Genomic DNA, 21753 nt, shown 5'->3' with positions numbered 1-21753 from the left:
GGTGGAGTAAAAGTGCAAAGAAAGATCGATGATGGTCTTAAATAGCTCGATCGGTGGAATCTATCCAGCAAAACAGCAACGCGGATTGATGGATTTCTGACGGATCAGATTGAACTACGGGATCTGAAAATGGTTGCCGAAAAAGGAAGGAAAATCGGCAGCGGATGATGATGATGATGATCAGCTCGATGTCGGCTAATTATATCACGATGCCGATATGTTTCCGTACAAACAAGGGGGCCTGTTTCTGTAGGCCAAGATCAGCTGGATTTTCCAATGTTTTTTTTCCTTTTTGGCTTTTTGGCCAATGGCTTGGAAGCCACTGGCGGTTGGAATATTTGCAGAGGAAATTGGTTAAAAAAAAGATGAGTTTCATGATGATGAAAGTTCCACAGGTGAAATAGTTTTGCGTTTTCGCTTTTTAAGAGCTTTTTCCTTCACTTTCGTAGGTTTGTTATTTGTTGCTTTGTTGGTAAATTGTAACGTACAGAGCCGGCAACGGTTGAAGCATGAGAAGATGCATCAAGCAAACAACACAGCTACGAATTTTGGGTTGATCGAATTCGCGTCTCCGTTTGGCCATGATTGTAAATCTGTTAATCATCACGAGCAGTTCCTTCATGGCAGACTGATCAGAGAAAAAAAAAGGGGAAGGAAATTTCATCAGGCAAATTTTAATACATCTCAGATCAGAAAAGCGCGAAAGCTGTTTTTTTTGTTGTTGCGTGGTTAATGGTGTGGAAAATTTCTTAGTTGTTTATTTCTATCATGCTCCTCATATACATTAATCTTTTGTGTGTTTCTTTTACAATCTTGTTGCGCAGGTTTTAATTATTATTATAATTTTTATTTCTTTACAGGTAAACGAAAACTGTCAACGATCTAGTAATGGTTCGGTAAACCATCAACCGTAACAAAAGCAGCATTCGAAACGCTGCGACAAAGGTATATCGCTGTTTCGAATATTTAAGAGATTGTTACCAACTGTATGCAGTTTGTCGACATCAATGATTCGCTTAACGTCTTAATGAAGGAAAGGTCCAGAAGATGGAAAGACTTCAGAAATATACTTCGTCACAGTCTAGTTCAACATGAAAACAATCCAGAAAAGATTTCAATTTTACTAATGTCTCTCAAAAACTCAGTAATCACTAGTTTTGACTCTACTTTCGCTACTATTAGATCGAACACCGAAAGACGAGTCTATTTCTCGTCTCTTGAAGTTATAATTCTCCAATATTACTATAGCACGAATGACTAGTAACGAACCCAACTGTATAAACGATATTTGTAGTTTTGAGTGTATGTTACTGTAAATTTCTGCATATTCAACTTGAATTTGTATTCAAGACTTCACCTATCAAGGCCTTCAACCTACCCAAGCATCGCTAAATGATAAGATTAGTTGTGCACGATAAAGTTTGATGCAGGTGCTGATGTTGATGATATCCATCGCTTGAGTGATGATCGTTGATGAGGTAATCGTTTAGGTCAGCACGTTGCTCGAACAGCTCTTTCCCTCCAGTCGCCGACGATCGTGCCGCGAGGATGCAACTTGTTTGTGTTATCTGCGAAAGCACGCTACGTTATAAGCCACTGGGGATGGATTTATAAATGTTTGTCATTCCGTTTTGCAACATTTAACCGTCCCGAAGTGACTATTGCAACTGACCGTGGCACTCAGCTGCCCTCAATCTTATCGCACCGGTTGAAACAGCGGTGATACACACAATGGTGAAGGGGGCCTTTGCTGTGTTGCGATATCGTTGCCATCCCTTTAATGCTGCTGTTGTTTCTTCTCCCGTGTCCGATGTGTGATAGAGTAGCTATTAATTGCTATTTCCTGTCTAAATGAGTTGGTTTGTGCGCGATCGAACCGGATACAGGCTTACATGGAATGTTCCTTCTCAGCAACTAAATTTACGTTCCGTCTATAAAACGTAGTGTAAGGGGATCTTAGTTTTAGTTTACAGAGCACAATAAACAGATAAATGTGTGGTGCTTTAGATGGTTTCGTAGCATAAGTTCTTGCGTGGCTATGCTGGTTACACAATTTCTTAAAAAACATTCTTCCAGGTGGCGTGAACAGCGTCGTGTACGACATAAACTTTATCGTTGACGCTGATTGATACGACACTTCCCTTTGATCGTTGTGTCTGACGTTGGGCATGGAGGGCGAATCCCGGCACCCAATTGTTACCTTATCAGCCTATTGATAATGTATGACGCGTGTGTAACGCCTTCAGCGCATGTTGTTATAAACCACGTGCAGAAAGCAACATAGGCACATAATCAAAAACATGACGTGATGTAGAAGGTATTTATTGATGCTTTCAGCTAAATTATTTTTAGGTATAAACTTGCAATGAGATTCGTTTTTGAAGCATGATTGTGATGCCTAACATTAACTGAGAGTTAATTCCACCAAGTAATTCTGACCGTAACGTATCGTGTACGTTGTCCAAATGATCGAGAAAGTTGTTTTTACTCGACATACTTTGTCCGAATTTTTGTGCCGTTTTTGCATAACAAAAACCCAAACACTGCTGTCAAAGAGCTCACCCTCAACGAGCTGTGTTACCCGTATGCGGCTGTTTCCAAACCATAACGGATTCCCCTCCGCCGACTTGAGCTCTTCATGTTGACAATTGTTTTGAGGGGGCAGGGTAGAAAACGTACACAATAACCCAACAGCGCACGAAACTGTGAATTGCATTTCCGCATTTTATAGACCTTCATTGGTGAAACTTATCGTACAGCACTATAACGCTCATCGAGAATGTGAAAATGGCCGTAGTATTAGTGCTGAAATCAGCACCTCAATCAATAACTTCAATGTATAATGCAGTTCCCCCCTCATGTTTTGAGTTCTCTTCCGGTATCGGGTGATGGTGCGTGTCGGATAGATTTCTGTTCTGGTATTCTACACCAGAAACGATCGTTAAGGGTAGACCAATGGATAGTGTTTTATGTGGATCTCCAAGAATTAGGTCAGTCGGAAATGAACAGAAGTTTCTATCAAAGGGCCCGTGCTATAACAATCGTGACATTCTACATGGATAAATTCCGCAACAGATTAACTGTGTGTGTTTTTTTTGTATTCCCATTCCAAAAGGGGAATGTTGTTTTGCCATGCTTGTTCTCTGTTTTGCAGCAAAAGGCAATGGGAGAGAACTCTGGAAAGGCATCATTATTCAATTCTCCTCGTTCCTTCTGTATGGGTTTGGAATTTGATATCAAGGAATGGTAAAGATTTGCGGTTTTCACGCCCAATTCCTTACGTCCTTCTTACTGTTGATCTCGATAGGCACTGTGGACCAATCTAGAGCGGTAGACGAATATTTGTGAGTATGCTGGGGCGCCATTAAGTATTATAAAGAATCGTTGTGAAAACATAAATAAGTCGAGAAAAAGTAATCTCCCCAAAACTGTGGAGTGGACGAGTGGAAATATTCGTCATTTCTTGTGCTCAGTTATTTGCTCTTGTACGAGTTTTATTCTTGGAATGTTTCATTTTAATTGGACCCAAAAATATATCTCGACCATGAACCTGTGGATACAATTTGTGAATTGTATAGAATTCAAGCAGTGCAGTTTCTTTATTTTATTGTAAGCTTTATGAGGTTGAACATAACATCTCTGGAAAGCTGAACCTGAAATCGAGCCGACAAAAACTAGCGTGTTCGCTTCTTTAGGGCAAACCTGGTTTAAGATGGCTAAAGTTCTCAGACAGACATTGTGAACAGACATGTAAAAAGTTGGTGCGAAGTTGATAACTCAGACGATACCCTTTCGATGTTCGGCTTTTTTATAGTATCCCGCTGCGAAATGCTGATTTGTGTGAATGAAAAATAAAAATAAATTTGTTACACCCGTCTGGACATAACACCATCCGAAAGGATGTAGCGAAAGGGCGAAACGGAAAGAGACCAGTCTGCTCCTCCATCCATACTCCTTCGACCAACAAAAGCTGGCAAATCGGTTCGTAGTCCCCTGTGTAGCGAAACAAATGATGCCTTGTCCTGCGGGAACTAGGCCCCATTTTCTCCCGAGATGGGAATGATCTTGGAAACTGTCCGGAAAGTGACCGAAATGCCTGAGGCATTTTTGTGAATAAAAGGGCTTATGACAAGAGCAGGGAGGGTGGAGCTGTAAGATGCAAGGGTGTGTCTGGCGTGCGTACACTTTGTGACGAATTAAAGCAGCAAATTTGCTCCAAGCCTTTCATGGCGTCCCGTCGAGTAATTACTGTTATTTTATTCGGGTTGTTTTTTTTTAACGGATATAAAGAGATGGAATGTAGCGATGGGATGCGTCTTCCTAATGAGGCGCCTAAAGAAAAGGAATCTCTTCGTTATGTCCTCCATTGAGTTAGAGGTTGTTTAATAAGCAGAAACGATCATTTTAAAATGATCGTTGTGTGTACTATACGGCTAAATAGAGTAGACTTAGTTGCGCTAAAGTGGGCAACGCCTCGTGCACAATAAATGCACTCGAGATGTGTTTGCACATGTGTCTCGCGATTTGTTATCATTCGTTAGGGGAGGTATAGAGAAGGTAAAAAAGAAGGGTATTTATACACCATGAAATTTATTCTTGATGCTGCAATATTACAGCGAAGACAATACAGTTTGTATGTTAAGTTTTAGAGACCTCTTCCATAAACATTTTAATGATAGTTAAAAAAAAATGTGCCCTCCACCATCGCTTACGCCCAAGGTTAAGGTGAAAACATAGGTGGAGAGTAAAACAGCAACTCTCCACCTAAATCAACCACGTGTGTTTGCTCGTGCGGAAAACGTGCATCCGAAACTGGACGATTGAGCACTCTTCAGTACTCCGGCTCGTATCGAAGATCAAGTTGAAGATCAGGTGTAGGTCTTTCATTCGGTGAGACACGCACTGCCAATTTGCCGTCGAATAAGATCGTGGATTGGAGTTTGAACTTTCAATCAGAGGGAGAGAGAGCGAGCGAGCGAGAGAAAGGAAGATACAGAGGGAGTCTCGTAGATGGGGCGTTGATCGCACGGATCGTCAACTTCCGAGGGCAAGTTGCCATCTTTCGCCGTGATCTTCGATCGCATCGTGCGTATGTGTGGATGGGGAGAGATTTTACGGCTGCAACTTTCGTGCAAAGTTTGTTGTTGTTGTTGTTGTTGTTTTGTTTTCTTCCTTTATCGGGGACGGGTTATCGACTCTTGATCGCCGTCCGGTGGTTCGTCGAAGAAAAATGATGCTATCTGACGTTGGCCGTAGCGGTCACACTGCCGTTGGTCAAGCGAACCGGTCTCGGCTAAACGGTCACTAAACTGAAGGCAAATCTATGCGTAAATTATAATAATTTTTGCAAAGAGTATGTGAACGATTAGAGTCACATTCCTTTCGGTGCTATGCCTCTTGCTTCTTCACAGCGAGGAAAAGGGAAGAGGGAAGAGTATGTGATTTGGTAAAGGAAGCTACTTTCTCCTAGAAAAGTTGTAACTAAGGAAGTGAATCCCGCGATTAGTATATAAGGTGGGGGTTAGACCTTGTGCCACTTTCCGGTTGGGATATTCCTCGTTAACCTATGGTCAAAGTTGGATCCATGAGTGCGAGTGAGAGTTGGTGATAAAATTCGGAAACCTATCGACGTATCCCAAAATCCCGCTTCCTCCATCTCAGGACAGAACTCGGCTCGGCGAACAGAAATTTCAAATTCCTGCATCGTTGGCGGTCGGAACAATTCCCGTAGAAATAAATGGTGTCTCTTACAAAGCTTGATTCAATAATGGGGTAGGTATGCACCCGAACACGGGTGAACCATCTGGCCTGGTGTCGCATAAGGTGTGGCTAAGCTTTTTTTTTTATTTTGATGCGTTACTAAACTCCAAGTTGAATGGCCCATCATGACCCATCTCGTGTGTCGCATCGAATGGATTTACCGTTCGACTATAAATGGTGTCTTATGGATATGATAAGATATTTTGAAACTTAGATTTAAACCGATTTCTACATAATCGCAGCAATAAATCTTCAGATGGTGAAATTTATGTCTAATGCTTGTACTATCGTTACATTGTTAAATACTAACAGTAAACGATGTTAAGCGTAAGCAACTCTAGCTTTTGCTGGAGTCAATTATTGTTTCTACATGATTGATAGCTTTCGAGCGGATGCGAAGCATTTACTACGATCAGTGTAATCTTCATTGTAATTATGAACCCGCAGAGGTGACTTGTGTTAAGATGTGTCCCGAGAAAGTACGATAAGGTAATTGTTGACGCCACGTACTCGATTAGCCTAGTCTCTTAAAATCTTGATGTTTTATTTGAAAATAAATAGTTGCATGATGGTAGAACTCCTAACTCCTTCCTTAGATATACTTTTATCTGCTTGATAATTCCAACGACTTGATTTCCTTCCAATCTTGATTTGTTCCACAGTTCAGATGTCACCGTCTAAGATTGGTTTAGAATCAAATCCGTACATTAAACGTATACTGATGGAGCACGTCTTGAGGAATATATTTACGAGAAACCCTCCCCATGGGATGCTGGATTTGCCGCGTGTTGTGAGATCTCGCGCAAGAGAAGAATGAAATGAAAACATTCACTTGCCACGCCAACAACGCGGACACTGATGATACCCTGGGTTTGTGTAGCGGTCAACCTGTTCTGTCTGTGCTGCCGGTTGATCCATTCCGCTTCTCCGGAACCGGTTATGAATCTTGCCCACGAAAAGGAAGGAACCAAACAGTGTGATGAGCGGTCGTTCGGGTGCGGTCGGTGCTTTTCCATTTCGCTGTCAGTGTCTCTAAACTTTGGTTGGCAGGCTTATTGGTCTGCGTGTCGTTTTCGTATGTTTCCGGGAGTTGGGATTTGGGTACGTGTGTGGTACGTGTTGTTGCTATCCCTCAATAGCTATGAATCGGGAAGCATGCCAGCTGGAGCTTATTCAGAGTGATAGAAATCAGATTAGTGCCGAAAAAGGTACTCTCTTCAATTCACTTTGAAATTAGACGTTTTTTTTTTTTTTGGATAAGACTTCCTGAGAAAAAAGTCCTTCCTAACCAATATGAGGATTGTTTTTAATACAATATAACACAATCAGGGTAGAAGCTCAAGAAAAAAAGGTGCAATGTTGCGCATGAATATGTTTTACAAACACCAAAGATGCTTTTCTTCCCACATACAACAAAAAGTAAGAAAAAAAAGCTCAACTCCCGGGTTGAACGGGTTGTTCCGACGCGCTTTTAGCATGGGCGCTGGACTATTGGGTGTCTTCCTAAAATGGTATGCGAGCCAAATTTAGGATACTCGTATGATGGTGCTATCGGACAAGCGTACGCCTTCGATTTTACATTCCACTGTGAACATTTTTATGATCTCTTCATACGAAAAACACGCCCAATGTCGGGCCAGTTGCCTCCTTTATATAAACTTTATATCATAAAAGCGTTCCTATAAGATTTTATGGGTTTTTTTGGGTTTCAAAGGAAACATGTGTTATATTTATGTTTCTAGCGAAACTGAACATTTTTCTTTACTTTTTAAGAACAGGTTTACTTTCCTTTCCAGCAGACTTAATTAAATTGAAGGAAACCCCATACACGTAATTGAGTGCAGACAGTTACCAACTCAATCGTTGCAATGCCTTTTTGCATGTTGCAAAGTCTTACGAAGCTTTAGAAGAAACCTATAGAATGGTTGCGCATGTATGTCTGTTTAGAAGAAGGAGAGCGTTGCCACAATGCACTTAGTTCTTTGGTAAGGTTTTATATTCTACTTAAAAGTTATTGATTTTAAGATTAGAATATTATGTCATAGACGCGTAAAGCAATACGTTCATGACTGAAATGAAATGAAGGATAAAATGAAAATGACTAAATTGACTAAATCAACCCCTTGATACTTGCACCAAAACAGTTGCAATGTTGTGCAGTAGCTTAGTTTGTCGTTTAGACAACCGATTTTCTTTTATTCCAACACTCGACAGGTTGAACGAAACGGAGCGGAACGTTTCGGATGGAAAGCGGCCACTACCGAATGTTTTTTTTTATGACACTTATATCCGATCTCTATGTCTCTGTGGAGTTACACGTGAGTTCTTCCACGGTATGCCCTATCTACAACGGGGGTGACCGCCGGTTGTACACGAGAGAGAGGACAATAAAACACACCCAGCTCTAAGGGCAGGTGAAATATGAACGGTCCATTGTCAATAGCGTGCGGATTAGCTTTCATATTACTGTGTTGTGATGAATAATATTTAGTAATTTATGAGATGATAAATGGTAAATGAAGATTTTATAAATGTTATTTACAATATGTTTAAAGCATAACATAAAATATTAGGTCTTTAAATTAGGTTATCATTTTCCTGGGATTTGAAACTCTCCAGTACATTTAGTAGCATTCAGTTGATTATATTAAAACTAGTATCCACTAGAATTACGCCATTCATGATTGATAAACGAGCACCTCTGTGAACTTATTTGGTAATGTAAAAATTGATCCATTGTTTCACACCGACAGCAGATAATTTTGGATCAATTTTTATAGGTGTGAATTTATAGGCAAGTGCGCGTTCGTTGTTACGACTAAATTTATAGCCTTCCTATAATTGAAGTAGGCAGCCTAGTTCTTAGGTTCCGTGCATGATGTGAAGGGTAATGGCTTCGAACTACGAATTGATTTATAGCGATGGTAGAATGAAGAAATAAACTTGCCCACATTCGGAGTTGAATTGTGCGTTACTCAAGTAGAGTAATATCTTCCTCGATCAAACCATTATCCTCATTCATAGAAGCACAGTAATATTATCATACATTGTTTTATGATTAAAGTTTTGTTTATTAAAATTTGTGTATTTTTATCTTTTCTCTTTTTCAGATTATTTCCATGCACAGTAAAGCCTGTTACGAGGTGGTGGAACGTTTATTGAAGTTTTCAAGATTGTTGAACATGATGCTGCTACTGATCAGATGAGGTAAGGCGAAATAAACATCCAGAATTCCTTGGTGAACAAACACGAATAATAATTTAACAAAACATCTCTTGAATAAGATAAAAAGTTGTTTCAGAATTCCATTAGTAAGGGTTTTTTGGCGTGTCCGTAATTATCATAGCCTAAAAGCAAAAACCGTACCGTCAATGAAATGGTAGAAATCTAACGTTTTTGCTTCTTCTGTACCATATTAACTAGCAGCAAAAAGCATGAATGAATTTGAGTGACAGGCGACCAGCACAAACACGCCATCACATCATCACGGTTGGAAACATTTTCATGTGTTTGTATCTATGTCTGCATTGAAAGAAATGGGCGAATAGGCGTGTGAGGAAACATAAATTTTTTTTTAAAGATGAGGTGCGAATAAAACCGGTACCGGATATTAGGGACGTACTCGCTGATGTGGAAGAAATTACTTTAGTCTGAAGAAAAGGTAAACGATTGTCGCCCACCACTCGTACCAACCACTTGTCACCAAGCAAAGATCTCTTGTACATGAATAATGTTTCAAACGGCAGGAATTGTCGTCTGTTGTGTACAGCTAATGTCTCGAAATAGTCCCGTTTGTGTGAAGCACAGTAGCTTTTCCTAGCGTGAGAATATCAAACATCACACGGAGATGTCATCATGTTCTGCTCCATATTGGAAGAAAGCTTCCGCTCGGCCGATTCTCCAGAATGTACACTTAACCGGGATTGATGAGTTGGATTATGGATGGATGGTGATGCAATGAGCAACCGAATCATAACTTGCACGGAATGACAGGCTTTCATAGACGGCATGCAAAGAACCATATGATTGGCACTAAGCGCAATGTTGTTGAACAAGAGCAGACATCAAGGGAAAACGTACATATATGGATGTGAATAATAATGACCACGAGTTAGTTGTATTCCTTGGCAATTGGAAATATGTCACGCTCAGACATAGGTGTGACACGATAGGAGTTATTAAACGAACTCAATAATAATAAATTTAAGCTTTATTTTGAAACATTAATGAAGAATACAAAATCTTCGCACGGTTCCGTATATTTCTACGCTCGCTTTCTACCTTGTACATATCTCCTGAAGAATGTCAAATGCTTTGAGCGGATTGTCACTGCAGTTCCGGTGATTTCTAGGGGTAAGATAACTTCCGGCCCTCGTACGGTAGTTACCCATTTCACGCAAACGCGTCCCGCAAAGCTTTTCGGAGGTTTAAATTCCTTCCTCTCCATAACTGTTCAATTAGAAATGCGGTCTCTAGCTATAACAATACCCGAGCGATCGAACCTGTGTAGCCGGAAGGTGAGGTGTCGTTTTACGACGGCATATCGGGTCGATTCAATTTGATTAGCTAGATTCAAAAGATGGGGAGAAGACAACAAAAAATCGAAACAGCAAAAGGTGTAGCATGCATCACGCGACCGGCCCGATCGCGCATTGGCGTAAAATGTCTAACCGTAAAACATTAATGAATGAGCGGTCCGCGTGTGAAGGGCGAAAGTTCCCTTCTGAGCCCCTTTTCTTTCCAGTGGCATATTAGAGGTGCTTCGTTTTTGGGTATGCTCAGCATATAAACCTAACACAACCGGCACCGTCTTTCAGTTGACTTCCGATTAATGTTTTGAGGCATGCGGAAATGTAGGGAAAATCGATCCATGGGAACTGGGGCAGCAATATTCTACGTCTTTGATATTAGTGTTTGCACACCCTTTCATCAATCATAATTTAATAGAATCAATAATAGAGATAGCTTGCTACTAGAGAAATGTTTGTTTTGTTTCGATTTAATTACGAGCTAGAATCTAGGTCAGGATCAAATTTGTTGTATATCCGGCTCCGGTAGGGCATAAAATAGGATGAAGATAAATGATAAACCGAGGCACAAAAAGATTATAGTTTGATAGGAAAGGAAATAAGTAGTTCGTTGTATTCCCAAAGCTATTATCAACTAATATTACAATAACAAATACAAACTTCCCAACAATTTATCTACGTTTTATGTCTTTCTTTATTTGTAGAAACAAACTTCGTCGCGAACTTACAGCAGAACTTATTTCCAGCAAGACCAGATGCATATAATGCTAGAGTAACGTGACCCCCTCCCCCGAGAAAGTATACGTGTACATCATCTGAATTTACCGAAAGTAATTTGTGAAAATACATACACCACACCCCACGGTTCAATTGATCGTTCGAACCGCGGGACTGACATTTACAGACGGTGCGGTTTAAAAAGGCCATCGTGATCGAGGGGGGCCTCTCGTTGCCGTTACGATCGGACACAATTGTGGTTGATTGTGGGCCGCCATTCGTTATTGTCGCTCATTTATCGCGTTGGATCGGGTCATTAGAAGCAAAAACTTGTGCCCGGTGCTTGTCTCGCGAAACAGCAAACACAGAACAGTTGGCAGATTGGGTTGGTTCTGGTTTTGAACGAGCGAAGCAAGAACAAACCGTGTGCGCGGTTTAGTGTAAAGAAGTGAAAAGAATCGGGAACCAACAGGTACACATATAGGAGCAAAAAATGTCACATCACAGCGATGATCAGCTGCTGCAGGCCGGCAGTGATTCGTTTTGGGAGCTGAACAATTACAAACGCACCACCAAGCGGATAGAGGATGGCTACAAGTGAGTAGCACAATTTGTGGCTTGAGCTGCACACTTGGTTCCGATTGTAGTGATTAATATTTTCCCTCTTCTCTTTATAGATTGTGTACGGAGCTGCAAACACTGATCCAGGAGCGTGCCGAAATTGAAAAAGCATATGCCAAAAATTTGAAAGCATGGTCAAAGAAATGGGGCGAATTGATTGAGAAAGGTGAGTTGTACTTTTTTAGGCAGGCCAGAGTAAAGCAAAACGGATTTTTCTAATCCATATTAAATCAATGAAAATTGAAAAGTGCGAAAATCGTGATGATGTTTGAACCATTCTTTTGATGGTGGTAACGACATTGCAAAGTGCATCCACGAGAAGTGGAGTATAACAAATTATACGCCACACGCTAATGTATCAAATGTCTCATCGAGCTACCATTATGAATTGTGCGCTACTTAATATGACCTTCAGCTGTTTTTTTAAGTGATACCGGCACCATGCAATCGGAGCGTATGCATGTGAAGGTTATAATTTTCTTGCTAGATTTTTCTAGGACCGTCCCATTCCTGTACCATGGTACCATGAACATTAAGCTGTGAGTAGCGAGGGTTTCTACGGGTGACATAATAACAGAACAACGCCTCGACCATGAAATCATCCGCTTGGGGGAGGGATGAGCATATCTGGGTTGATGCACTTTTGCGGTGTGAATTGTGCTTTGTCTGTTTGGTTAAATATTGAGAGATTTATGACCATTTCACTAATGAAAATGACACTGTTAAAATGTCCTTTGAACAAACAGAGCATTGGTTCTGTGATCGTTTGAGATGCAATTTATTTTCCCGGTGTGAATGCGTTGAAAATTTTGTTACTAAAATCGAACCTAAAATCAATGAAAAGCATTGTGAGAATCGACCACCACCAGGTCAATACAAATACTAGCTTCTGACATAGTAGCTTCTGTCTGTGAAGTGGAATTAATTTGTTAGCATTTAAAAATAGACACCCGAGGTTTGTGCGTATGCACCCGCATCCGATCCTGCCTGTGTATCTCCACATTCGGCATCGCGGTAAGAAAAGTGTCTTAATATATCATTTCCCACACACTTGACTAGTGCCGTTTCTCCATGTGCTTTGTGTTAACACTCCTCACCGTGGGGATCGATGCTCTCGCAAGACGAACCCGGCCGCCCGCTTGTTAATCGGATGTGTGATGAAGCGAAAAATTACGGACAAATGATCCCACCGGCAGCAAATAGCTGATCTGTCTGGGCTACTGATAATGGAAGGCTGTGGAAGTACTGGGATGAAAGATGATTCAATTCAGCCCCATTAGCAATCATTCGTTTGGTTGGTTTCGACATATATAGTACGTTATGTCGTAATGTACGTCCGTGCGCCTTGATTATGTCACATCATTACGATGTTCATAAGAAAAAGAAAAAACTAAATTATTTATTTTGGTTTCTTTAAATACATCTCACGAAGTATTGATGAAGCATAAGCAAGTCAGACAAAAAACATATGCCTTACAACAGGATCAGTCCAATCGTTCCTTGCAGATCAAAGTTATGTTACCTCTTTTTTCGGATTCGAGTTGATAGCTTTTCTTGGGGAGTTTGTCACGTTTTCCGGAAGTATTGCCCGAGTCAACCGGCGGTATTGATTTTTCAATTAGACCACCGAATACGACACTAATTTCTTACCCTTCAGTTGTCGGGGTAGAAGTGTTTGCCTTCTATTCCATTCTATTTTATTTCTTCTCATGGCCTTAACGTTCAATCAGACCCGCACGAACCGAAACACGTCCTTAATTGAGTTACGGAGGGTCAACAGGGGGTGAATGTGAAAGATATTGAGCGGTAGCGTTACGGTGTACGGATATCCTCGGATACCATTAGTGTGGCTTTGCGAAAGTGATTGTATTTTGGAACAGGATAAAATATTAAATGACATCTTGTGTCATAAATGCGCTCTGTTTCAAAAGTTACATTTTGTATTGTTTATTCGTATATTTCACAGGACCAGAATATGGCACGACAGAAGCGGCCTGGAAAGGAATGCTTACGGAGGCAGAACGTTTGTCCGATCTGCATCTAAAAATTAAGGCAAGCCTTTGTTCCGATGTAACACTTCAGATTAAAGAATGGCAAAAGGATAACTATCACAAGGTATGAAACTGTCGTTTATTATTCCACAAAACCTTGCATACATTTGATCTTACTGATGTACTTTTGTTTTGTCTTCTTCCGAAACAGTCGATGATGCAAATCAAGGAGCGCAAAGAAATGGAAGATCAATTCAAACGGGCACAGAAACCATGGGCAAAATTACTAGGAAGTGCTGAAAAAGCGAAAGCAGATTACCACGCGGCATGCAAGATGGAAAAATCCGCAACCAACCAGGAACGGAATGCCTCCAGTGATTCTTCGATGTCAAACGATCAGGTACGTTTTGGGGAAAAAGTAGGGAGAAGCTATTTAACGTGACAAGGAATATGAAAAAGGCTCCTTTAACAACATTTATTCTTCTTTCTTCTTTGTAGCTAAAAAAGATGCAAGAAAGGGTACAGAAGCTTAAGGACGATGTAGCGAAGAGCCGCGATCGATACGAACAAACGCTTAACGAGATCAAAGAGTATAATCCCGTGTACATCGAAAGCATGACGAACGTTTTCCGGAAGTGCCAAGAGATGGAGGAAACTCGGTTGTGTTTCTTCAAAAATGTACTGTTCTCGATACACAAATGTTTGAACATTTCGGAAGATCCGAGCTTGCCGCAAATTTACAAAGAATTCCACCACACGATCAACAACGCCGACCACCAGAAGGATCTCAAGTGGTGGTCCAATAATCACGGTGTCAACATGGGTATGAGCTGGCCAACGTTCGTGGTAAGTGCACGGACAATGTCCAGCAAAGGGAAGTCGGAGCGCATGTCAAGGACATTTGACAAAGTGTCTTCCTGTGTTATGACATGCTGACACCGTTTCCTACTAGCTGGTCTTGGTCTGTTTCTTTATTAACGTGGTGTGTCCATTTGTGACCCTTTTTCCTTCTAACGTGGATGCTTTTTAGCGCATGCTGTTTCATTGTTAGATAGCCGTTTAATGAGTTCTATTTTTATACCAACGAGAACAAATCAAACTTGAATTTTTTTAACCATTTTACTCAGTTGAAAGATAAAAGCATTACTAAATCACTTATAGCAGTTAAACGCTATTCAATTAATCTCGGACGATCGTCCTACTTTCTATTAATCCTTAAACTCTCATTCATGATTTCTTCTAGTACAATTTGTTATATTATTTGTCTTTTTTGTGTGAACTTTATTTTCTTTCAAACTTACTATTTTGTTATTATTAACTTACAATTGCTGTAATGCGGAATAGGGCAAAGGATAATATTTGCTTTGCTGTTGCTGCTGCTACTGATGCGTACGTCTGCCGTCCTTACGGAAGCTGGGTATTCTGTTCGGGCTAACAGTGGTTCTTTGTTCTGTCAGAGTGAAATGCCATTACTAATCGAACTTTAAACCGTCTATCGCATTGCTTTTTACTGTCCCTCCCTCGGGCATTCCTATTCCACCCCATTTTGACCAACAAAAGTAAAGCCTTTGAGTATGTTTATGCTCTGGCCGTATAATTGCCAATGTCGTGAAAGACAGATCAATTTCTTTCCATTCCATGTACTTTTACTTTGTTTTTTTTCACTTATTAATTGTAATTTCGTTTTCTTTTTTACTTTCCCTGTTCCTTATACACTTTCCGACTGGAATTCAAAATCAAACATCCTCAATACACAATGATCCTTAAACCGTGAAAACAAATGCTGCAACAAAATCCAAAATCCACATACAAACACACATGTGCCACCCTTTCCCGGTTCCTCATCAAAACCATTCATCTATTGTGCGATCGTGCGTGCGCTATGTATGTGTGTGTGTTTTATGCTCTGCTCCGGTGCCATAAATGAACGGAACAATGCTGCTCTCGCGCCTTCTCCAGGAGTACACGGAAGAGTTCCGCGACATTGCCAAGGGAATCAAATCCAAAGAAGCTTTACCCGCAGCGCCGATCACGCTCATTCATCAGCGACCCGTGGCCGAAGATTTGCATGTAATTTTTGTTTCTTTTATTGTTTTTTCTTTTTTCGTTTTATTAATCGCTTTCTTTATCACGTACACACCTACACGTTTTGAATTTTAGGCAAAGGAAAAGTTTTTCACTGTTGTGTTTTACAATTAGAGTTTTTCCGTGTGTTTTTTTTGTTATTTTTGTCCTACCGAATACATTACATTATGTGTTGTTTGAAGTTTTTGTTTCGAATGTTTTGTCGTCCTTTTTTTTTTATTTATTTTCGGTTGTCTAATGTTTTGCACCGTACTGTTTAAACGAAAACCACATTTTATATGCCCCTTTTTTTGCTTGTCCTCGGTCTGTAAACGGTAAATCATAGAGCTAGTTTGTAGTGCATTTTATTATTATTTCATTGTTGCTTTTGATTGCTGAAACATTAATAGATACCATTTAATTGTTCGGTTTTGGAGTTAGTACAAAAGGGTAAAATACGATAAGTATTTAACCAACCAGCTTGGAGTGATAAAATTCAATTGTGCGCTTAGAAAACTTACATACGAACAAACACATATAGTAAGCGAGCAAAGTAGATTTGACCGTCTGTAGAGTAAAGCATTTTAGGATAAAGAAGTTTTTAGTTTCGGCCTTAGTGAACTGACTATGGACGCAGTAGATTTACACTTATAAGTAACCTTACTCGAAGTCTTTACTGTAGAAAAACAAAACATACTATTTGCTTGTGAAAGTTCAAAATGAAGTTTGACGATTATTATTGATAAGAATATTGTTGTGCTTTCTCTCTGCCAACCTTACATTCGTTAATCAGGAATATCCGCCACCGCCGCCGGCTAATAACAATCGGCTACTTGGAGGAGGCAATCGGAACAGTACGGCCCTCAGTATTACCAATTCGACTGGCAACAATCGTACCACTCCGACACCGAATAATGATTCACCCAAATCGGAAACGGCTTCAACAAAAAATGAACCAGCCAGTACACCTACCCGAACATCGCCTGGACGCGCTGCACCCGGTGCAACGGTCGTCACGTAAGTTGGACGGTTTCGCTTTCGCGAGGCGCATAAATGATTGTATTCCTTTTTCTTCCCAGCAATGGTAACACCGGAACGAACGGTAAAGCGAACGATAGCAATCCTTTCGAAGAGGAAGAAGAGTGGGACGAGGGCGATGGTAACGATAATCTGTTGGTGGACAATGGTGAACCTGGCGTACCCGTGAAGGCACTGTACGATTACGAAGGTGCGGAAAGTGATGAGCTTACGTTCAAACAGGGTAAGTGGCGCCGGTTAGGATCCTTATTCGTCAAACACATTTGAAACTGATTGTGTTATTGCGCTTCGCTTCTATTTGCAGGTGATTTATTTGAAAAGCTAGAAGATGAGGATGAACAAGGCTGGTGTAAAGGACGAAAGGACGGGCGAGTAGGACTGTACCCGGCAAACTACGTGGAAGTGGTAGCGACGTAAGCGTCGGCAAACTTTTACAGCAAATGAGGAAACGAAAAACAAAACCTTCCAAAGGGAAGGCAGGCAATATGTACAACGGTGAAAATATGATAAGTGAACGTAGTCAAACCGAAGTACAAGCTGCTGGTATGTTGGATTTTATTTGATTACATTTGGTAGTGAACGAAAACAACAAACAAACAAACAAACAAAAAAACCCATAAACCAACATCACATTTATAACGGTGAAGCAAATATGCACGTGGTTACAGTCTTTAAAATTGATAGAACGAGACAAACACAGAACAAACACGGGCAGCCAACAACGACGTGTTTTGGTTTGCTTTCATCGCGGGTAGTTTTGAAGCAACGCGCCATCGTTCTCTGGAACAACTAAGCTTAAAGGATAAGATCCGCAGAACCAATAATACACATCTGAAGGACCTATAATGAAACTTTGGCCAAAAAGAAAAGGAAGTATTTTTGTATGTTGGAAAATGTAGATACTTCCACCGTGTCTGGGTTGCACGCACGTAGAAATAGAGCCATAGAGAGCCGGTGAAGGTGTTTATTCGTACACTTAAATACGTAGGTTTTTGCTCCTGGAATACAATTCGTAGAGTGGTGCCCCCTGTGTAGGTCCTTTTGGCGGCGTGTATTGTTAATCGTAGGAAAGGAATAGTGTTTTGCAAAGCCAATCATGAATCATCATGATTAATCTGTTATTTACGTACACTTTATCGTTTGTATGTCGATAAAGGGGTTTGAAGTGGTTTTATTTTATTATTATTTCCTTCCTGGTTGGATCATTTCTCGTTAGAATGTACAGTTTTGATGCTAGAATTCATATGAACTATTTGGTAAAACACACACACACCCACATGAAACGAAAGTGGTGCGGTTGTGTTTGCCATTATGAACTTGCCTTTCGTACGGGTGTATAGGTTTTTGACGTACTTTTGGAAGATCCACCGGGATCCGAAAGATCCCGCCAATGGAGCAGATGAAGGGCCCGTTTTCCATCACGTCCTTGATGAAGCAAAATGAAGGATCGAATGAGTTTAGTCATATCTACGTCTTTGTTTTGTTCAATCAGTTGTTCCATTTTATAGTACTATATACGGTTTTTTAAATAAAAGAAAGCATCTAGATTTAAGTAGAAATTGAAGCAATTCTAAGCATCTGAAGCTCTGCATTTAGAAAATGAATCGAACGATTGCTGTTTTATTACTGATTCGGTGTGAACTGTCGTTTCCAAAATACAGCAGGAAAAAAAAAGCGAAAAACAAAACATTTAAATCGACTGGGACGGCTCTGGGAATTAATAGATTTTGCATCCCTTTTCGGGAGGCAACAACAGCTCAAGGTAGAGAACAATCAATCTGTGCACCGTACTAAATGTCGAGCTCTTGTAATAGCGACACTATACTCTACTGTAGAACACATTCGTGTTACGGAACACGCGTAGACTATTCCACCCATATGTACCGCAGAACACGATCTACAGGGTTTTCAAATCAATTAGAAAATATCATTTAGAAGAACTATTTCCCACCTCTCACTCGCTACAATACGACATGGTATGTACATGATTGGTTTTGTTTTTCTTGTATTTACTCAGACTTTATAAACTCAAGCAGCTTGTTACAAACCCCGAAAAGAAACGAAAACAATTAGCAATGTGTTTTATATAGGGCAAATATTTTTCTGCACTGAATAATACCGATCATCATGCGGAATAGTTCAACCATAGTCGGATGTTTGTAACGCAAAAAGGCGTTGTGATTTTTATTTTCACATTTTCTACTGTACAGTTTTCAGAGCAAAACAAGGTTTTGTTGCACGTTTTGTGTGGTACAAACACATTGAAATGCTGTTTTGCGATTACAAACCGAAGGAAAGGTGAAACTGTTGACAAGAAAACATAAAGCGAAACAGAAGAACACGCAGATACGATCAGTAAGTTGGAACGGATGGGGAAAAAAGTAAACGCATTAGTAATAACAGTTGAAGTAGTGTGATAGTGAACATAAAGGATAACACACTGCATACAGATCGTTAACGAATGAATGAATGGTTGAAATGTAAGCAAAAGAACATGTTGTGTATTATATTAAGTTTGAGGAAATATATGTAAAGAAGTAATAACAAGTTATAGTCCACAAACGATGATACGATACAAGCATTGGTTGTAGCGGTTATTTATACATGTACACAGCTGTATATTCTAAAGGATATCTAGGTGGGTATACAAGTGTTTGTAGTACAGCATTTTGAACATATCACACAAGCACACCATGAATGCATCTAGCAAGAAAGTGGCGCATTTAACGATCATAGCAAGCATTTGAATTGTGCAAATCAAAATAGAGAACCGTCTCGTTGTGCGCAGAAGTGTGTTCTGTTATCAACCCGAAAAATGGATAACGTGTTCCACCAAACGGACGAAACGTTTTACGAAACGCAGTACAGCAAGGGTTTTCCGAACCATCCTTCAGCCAGCGTACCGCATGTACGGCCGGCGTCAGCAAATGATGGAGGATTGCAAATGAAACGCATTCTGGAGAATGAACGCATGAAACCAAAGGAGGAGCAGTATCGTGAACGATGGAATCAGTTGCACCGCAGCAAGAACGAACAAGTCGGTGGACAAAAATTCCTTCACACAGTTGATTCGCTAACATCGATAAAGGATCGAACGCACGGTGCAAAAAGTAAGGTAGAAAGTAACTTTTCCAACATACTGTTTCCCGGTTACGATGGCGATAGCAGTAGTAGTGACGGTTATGGACGGCGAAAGGTTCAAACCGATGATATAGGAGATGCAAAGATAACTGCGGCAACGCATGGCAGACGAACGTACAGTGATCGGAGTGGAGATTGCTTGCGCAAAATCTTCAATCACGTACAGTCATCATCGCCGCCCTCTTCAGCAGCGAACACTGAGCGGGAAAAGAACTTAGCTAATATGCCCGCCGCCGGAATAAAGCTTAACAGATGTCCAACGTATCGTAGGTATGATATGATTACGTTGGAGGCAGAACACCAGGATGCACCGGCTGTGAACAAAGCTCTACAATATTTGCACAAGCTGCGTTCATCCCTTTCCCATTCTGGTGCAGTCCAAAGCACACGAAAGGAACTGCAGGAAAGCGTCGTACTCGGTGGAACAGAGCAGAATTGTGATTGGAACGGTGTGCTACTTAAGTATATTGGCATGGCTGGATCGTTGGATTACGAAGTTTTGAAACCACTATTTCGTAAACTCAACATTGACACAGGAAGTTATGAGGGGTTCGTAAAGTTTTTGGATCTTTTGGATAGTGAAATATCACTAACCCAGTTCGAACTCGGGAAACGCATGCAACAGCAATCTTCCGACGAGGAAAAGGAGCACTAGTACTAATTTCGGAACGTGACTGAAGTTGTTAACACTTTGCAAATTGTTCGTCCGGCGTGTCGAGTTCGTGTAATAACTTTATTAAATAATCAAATTACTTGTATACATTTATAACAACAAAAAAATAGTCAAACATTAATTGCGCCGAAGCATGAAAGCTAGTTGCATGTCTTTGGGAATAAGCGTTACACGGTCCCGGTGAAGCGTACACCGATAGGCGTCCTCGAACAGCTGTACCAAATATATTTCCGACGCTTCCTGCAAACAAAGCAGCATATCTGGAGTTACCTTCAGCGAGCGGTTCGAATACTCGGATAAGATCTCGCGAATCACGCGTCCAAAACACAGCCTTGGAATCAGATTATGAACCGTACTTTGAAGGTTTATTATATCCTTAAGAACCTTCAGTTGGCCGGGTATTTTCTGTTTCCGTATGTGCGGTTGTCTTGAAGTGCTCGGTTGGACCGTTTCTCTGGCTGCTGATGATTTGCGTGGTGTTTTACGAGTTGCGCTAGTGCTGGCAGTCGAAGAGGTTTCCTCGTGATCTGTATTGGGCACGGTGGGCATGCTGGCGAGTCGATGAGCTGAACCAACGTTGGTCCGTTTCGGGCTGTAGTTTTTATTCGGGCTGGAGTGTTTGTGGGACGGTAGGAAAGAGAAATTCGGGCGCGATTGATTCGTATTGTTGCGGAAAGATTCATTCTCGCTATTGCTTAGGGAATCGTCCGATTCTGCACCCATTACATCGCGAAGCTCCTCAGCTGTTCGAAGGGCGCGGTAATCTTTCTTTCCTTCGGCCCTTCCCGTTTCTTCTGAGGACGCATTAGGAATGTTCCGTTTGGCTGGTGGTTTTACTTTTGCAGTCTTTTTTCTTGGTGCCATCGTACCAAAACACAGTAATCTTTCTTTATAATTTGAAAAACAAACGCCAACAAACACAGAAATGGCCGCCAATGCCGCAGAATCCGTTTACGTTTTTCAAACAGGTTGTAAATGTAGCTGCTGTCAAGCTACCGCTTGAACAAGAAGCAACAGTTGTTATGCCGCAGTCCTGCTGTTTATTTTACGGTGTGATAACTCTTTCGGATATATATTTTATTCCCACATCTAATTATAATTAGGAGAATCATAGTTGTTCCACTTTACAAGCTTTCTTTTCAGTACTCATTCAGTGGAATGTAAAAAAATAATTTGAATAGAAAGAATGGATGACATTTTTGCAAAGGCTACCATTCGG

At 40.7% G+C, this 21753-nt stretch overlaps 2 protein-coding genes across 3 annotated transcripts; one reads left to right on the top strand and one right to left on the bottom strand.

The window, feature by feature from the left end:
- The first annotated feature begins 860 nt into the window (after positions 1-860).
- On the top strand, positions 861-19267 carry LOC125765695 (protein kinase C and casein kinase substrate in neurons protein 1). 2 transcript variants are annotated; one of them, XM_049431123.1, is made up of 11 exons: positions 861-945; positions 8871-8967; positions 10994-11603; positions 11684-11793; positions 13594-13742; positions 13830-14018; positions 14117-14464; positions 15578-15688; positions 16476-16699; positions 16762-16943; positions 17025-19267. In XM_049431123.1, exons 3-11 carry the CDS (start codon positions 11500-11502, stop codon positions 17135-17137), a joined length of 1530 nt encoding a protein of 509 aa, XP_049287080.1. In that variant the 5' UTR covers positions 861-945; positions 8871-8967; positions 10994-11499; the 3' UTR covers positions 17138-19267. The 2 variants fall into 2 exon arrangements, with proteins under 2 accessions (XP_049287080.1, XP_049287081.1); XM_049431124.1 differs by lacking the exon at positions 15578-15688.
- Positions 19268-20651: 1384 nt separating this feature from the next.
- LOC125765711 (uncharacterized) lies at positions 20652-21649 on the bottom strand. The gene has a single exon (XM_049431144.1). It carries the CDS (start codon positions 21396-21398, stop codon positions 20652-20654), a length of 747 nt encoding a protein of 248 aa, XP_049287101.1. The 5' UTR covers positions 21399-21649.
- Positions 21650-21753: the final 104 nt, after the last annotated feature.

This window comes from Anopheles funestus, chromosome 2RL (assembly GCF_943734845.2).
Source record: "Anopheles funestus chromosome 2RL, idAnoFuneDA-416_04, whole genome shotgun sequence".
In the NCBI taxonomy this organism is placed as follows: Eukaryota; Metazoa; Arthropoda; class Insecta; order Diptera; family Culicidae; genus Anopheles; species Anopheles funestus.
Note: the sequence above shows the minus strand (reverse complement) of the source record. Positions and strands in the feature narration are given on the sequence as shown.

Coding starts and splice junctions, on each gene's coding strand:
- LOC125765695 (XM_049431123.1), top strand. CDS start 11,500: ATGTCACATCACAGCGATGATCAGCTGCTGCAGGCCGGCAGTGATTCG. Junction 11,794..13,593: donor GGGCGAATTGATTGAGAAAG/GTGAGTTGTACT, acceptor TATATTTCACAG/GACCAGAATATGGCACGACA. Junction 16,944..17,024: donor TGAGCTTACGTTCAAACAGG/GTAAGTGGCGCC, acceptor TTCTATTTGCAG/GTGATTTATTTGAAAAGCTA.
- LOC125765711 (XM_049431144.1), bottom strand. CDS start 21,398: ATGGCACCAAGAAAAAAGACTGCAAAAGTAAAACCACCAGCCAAACGG.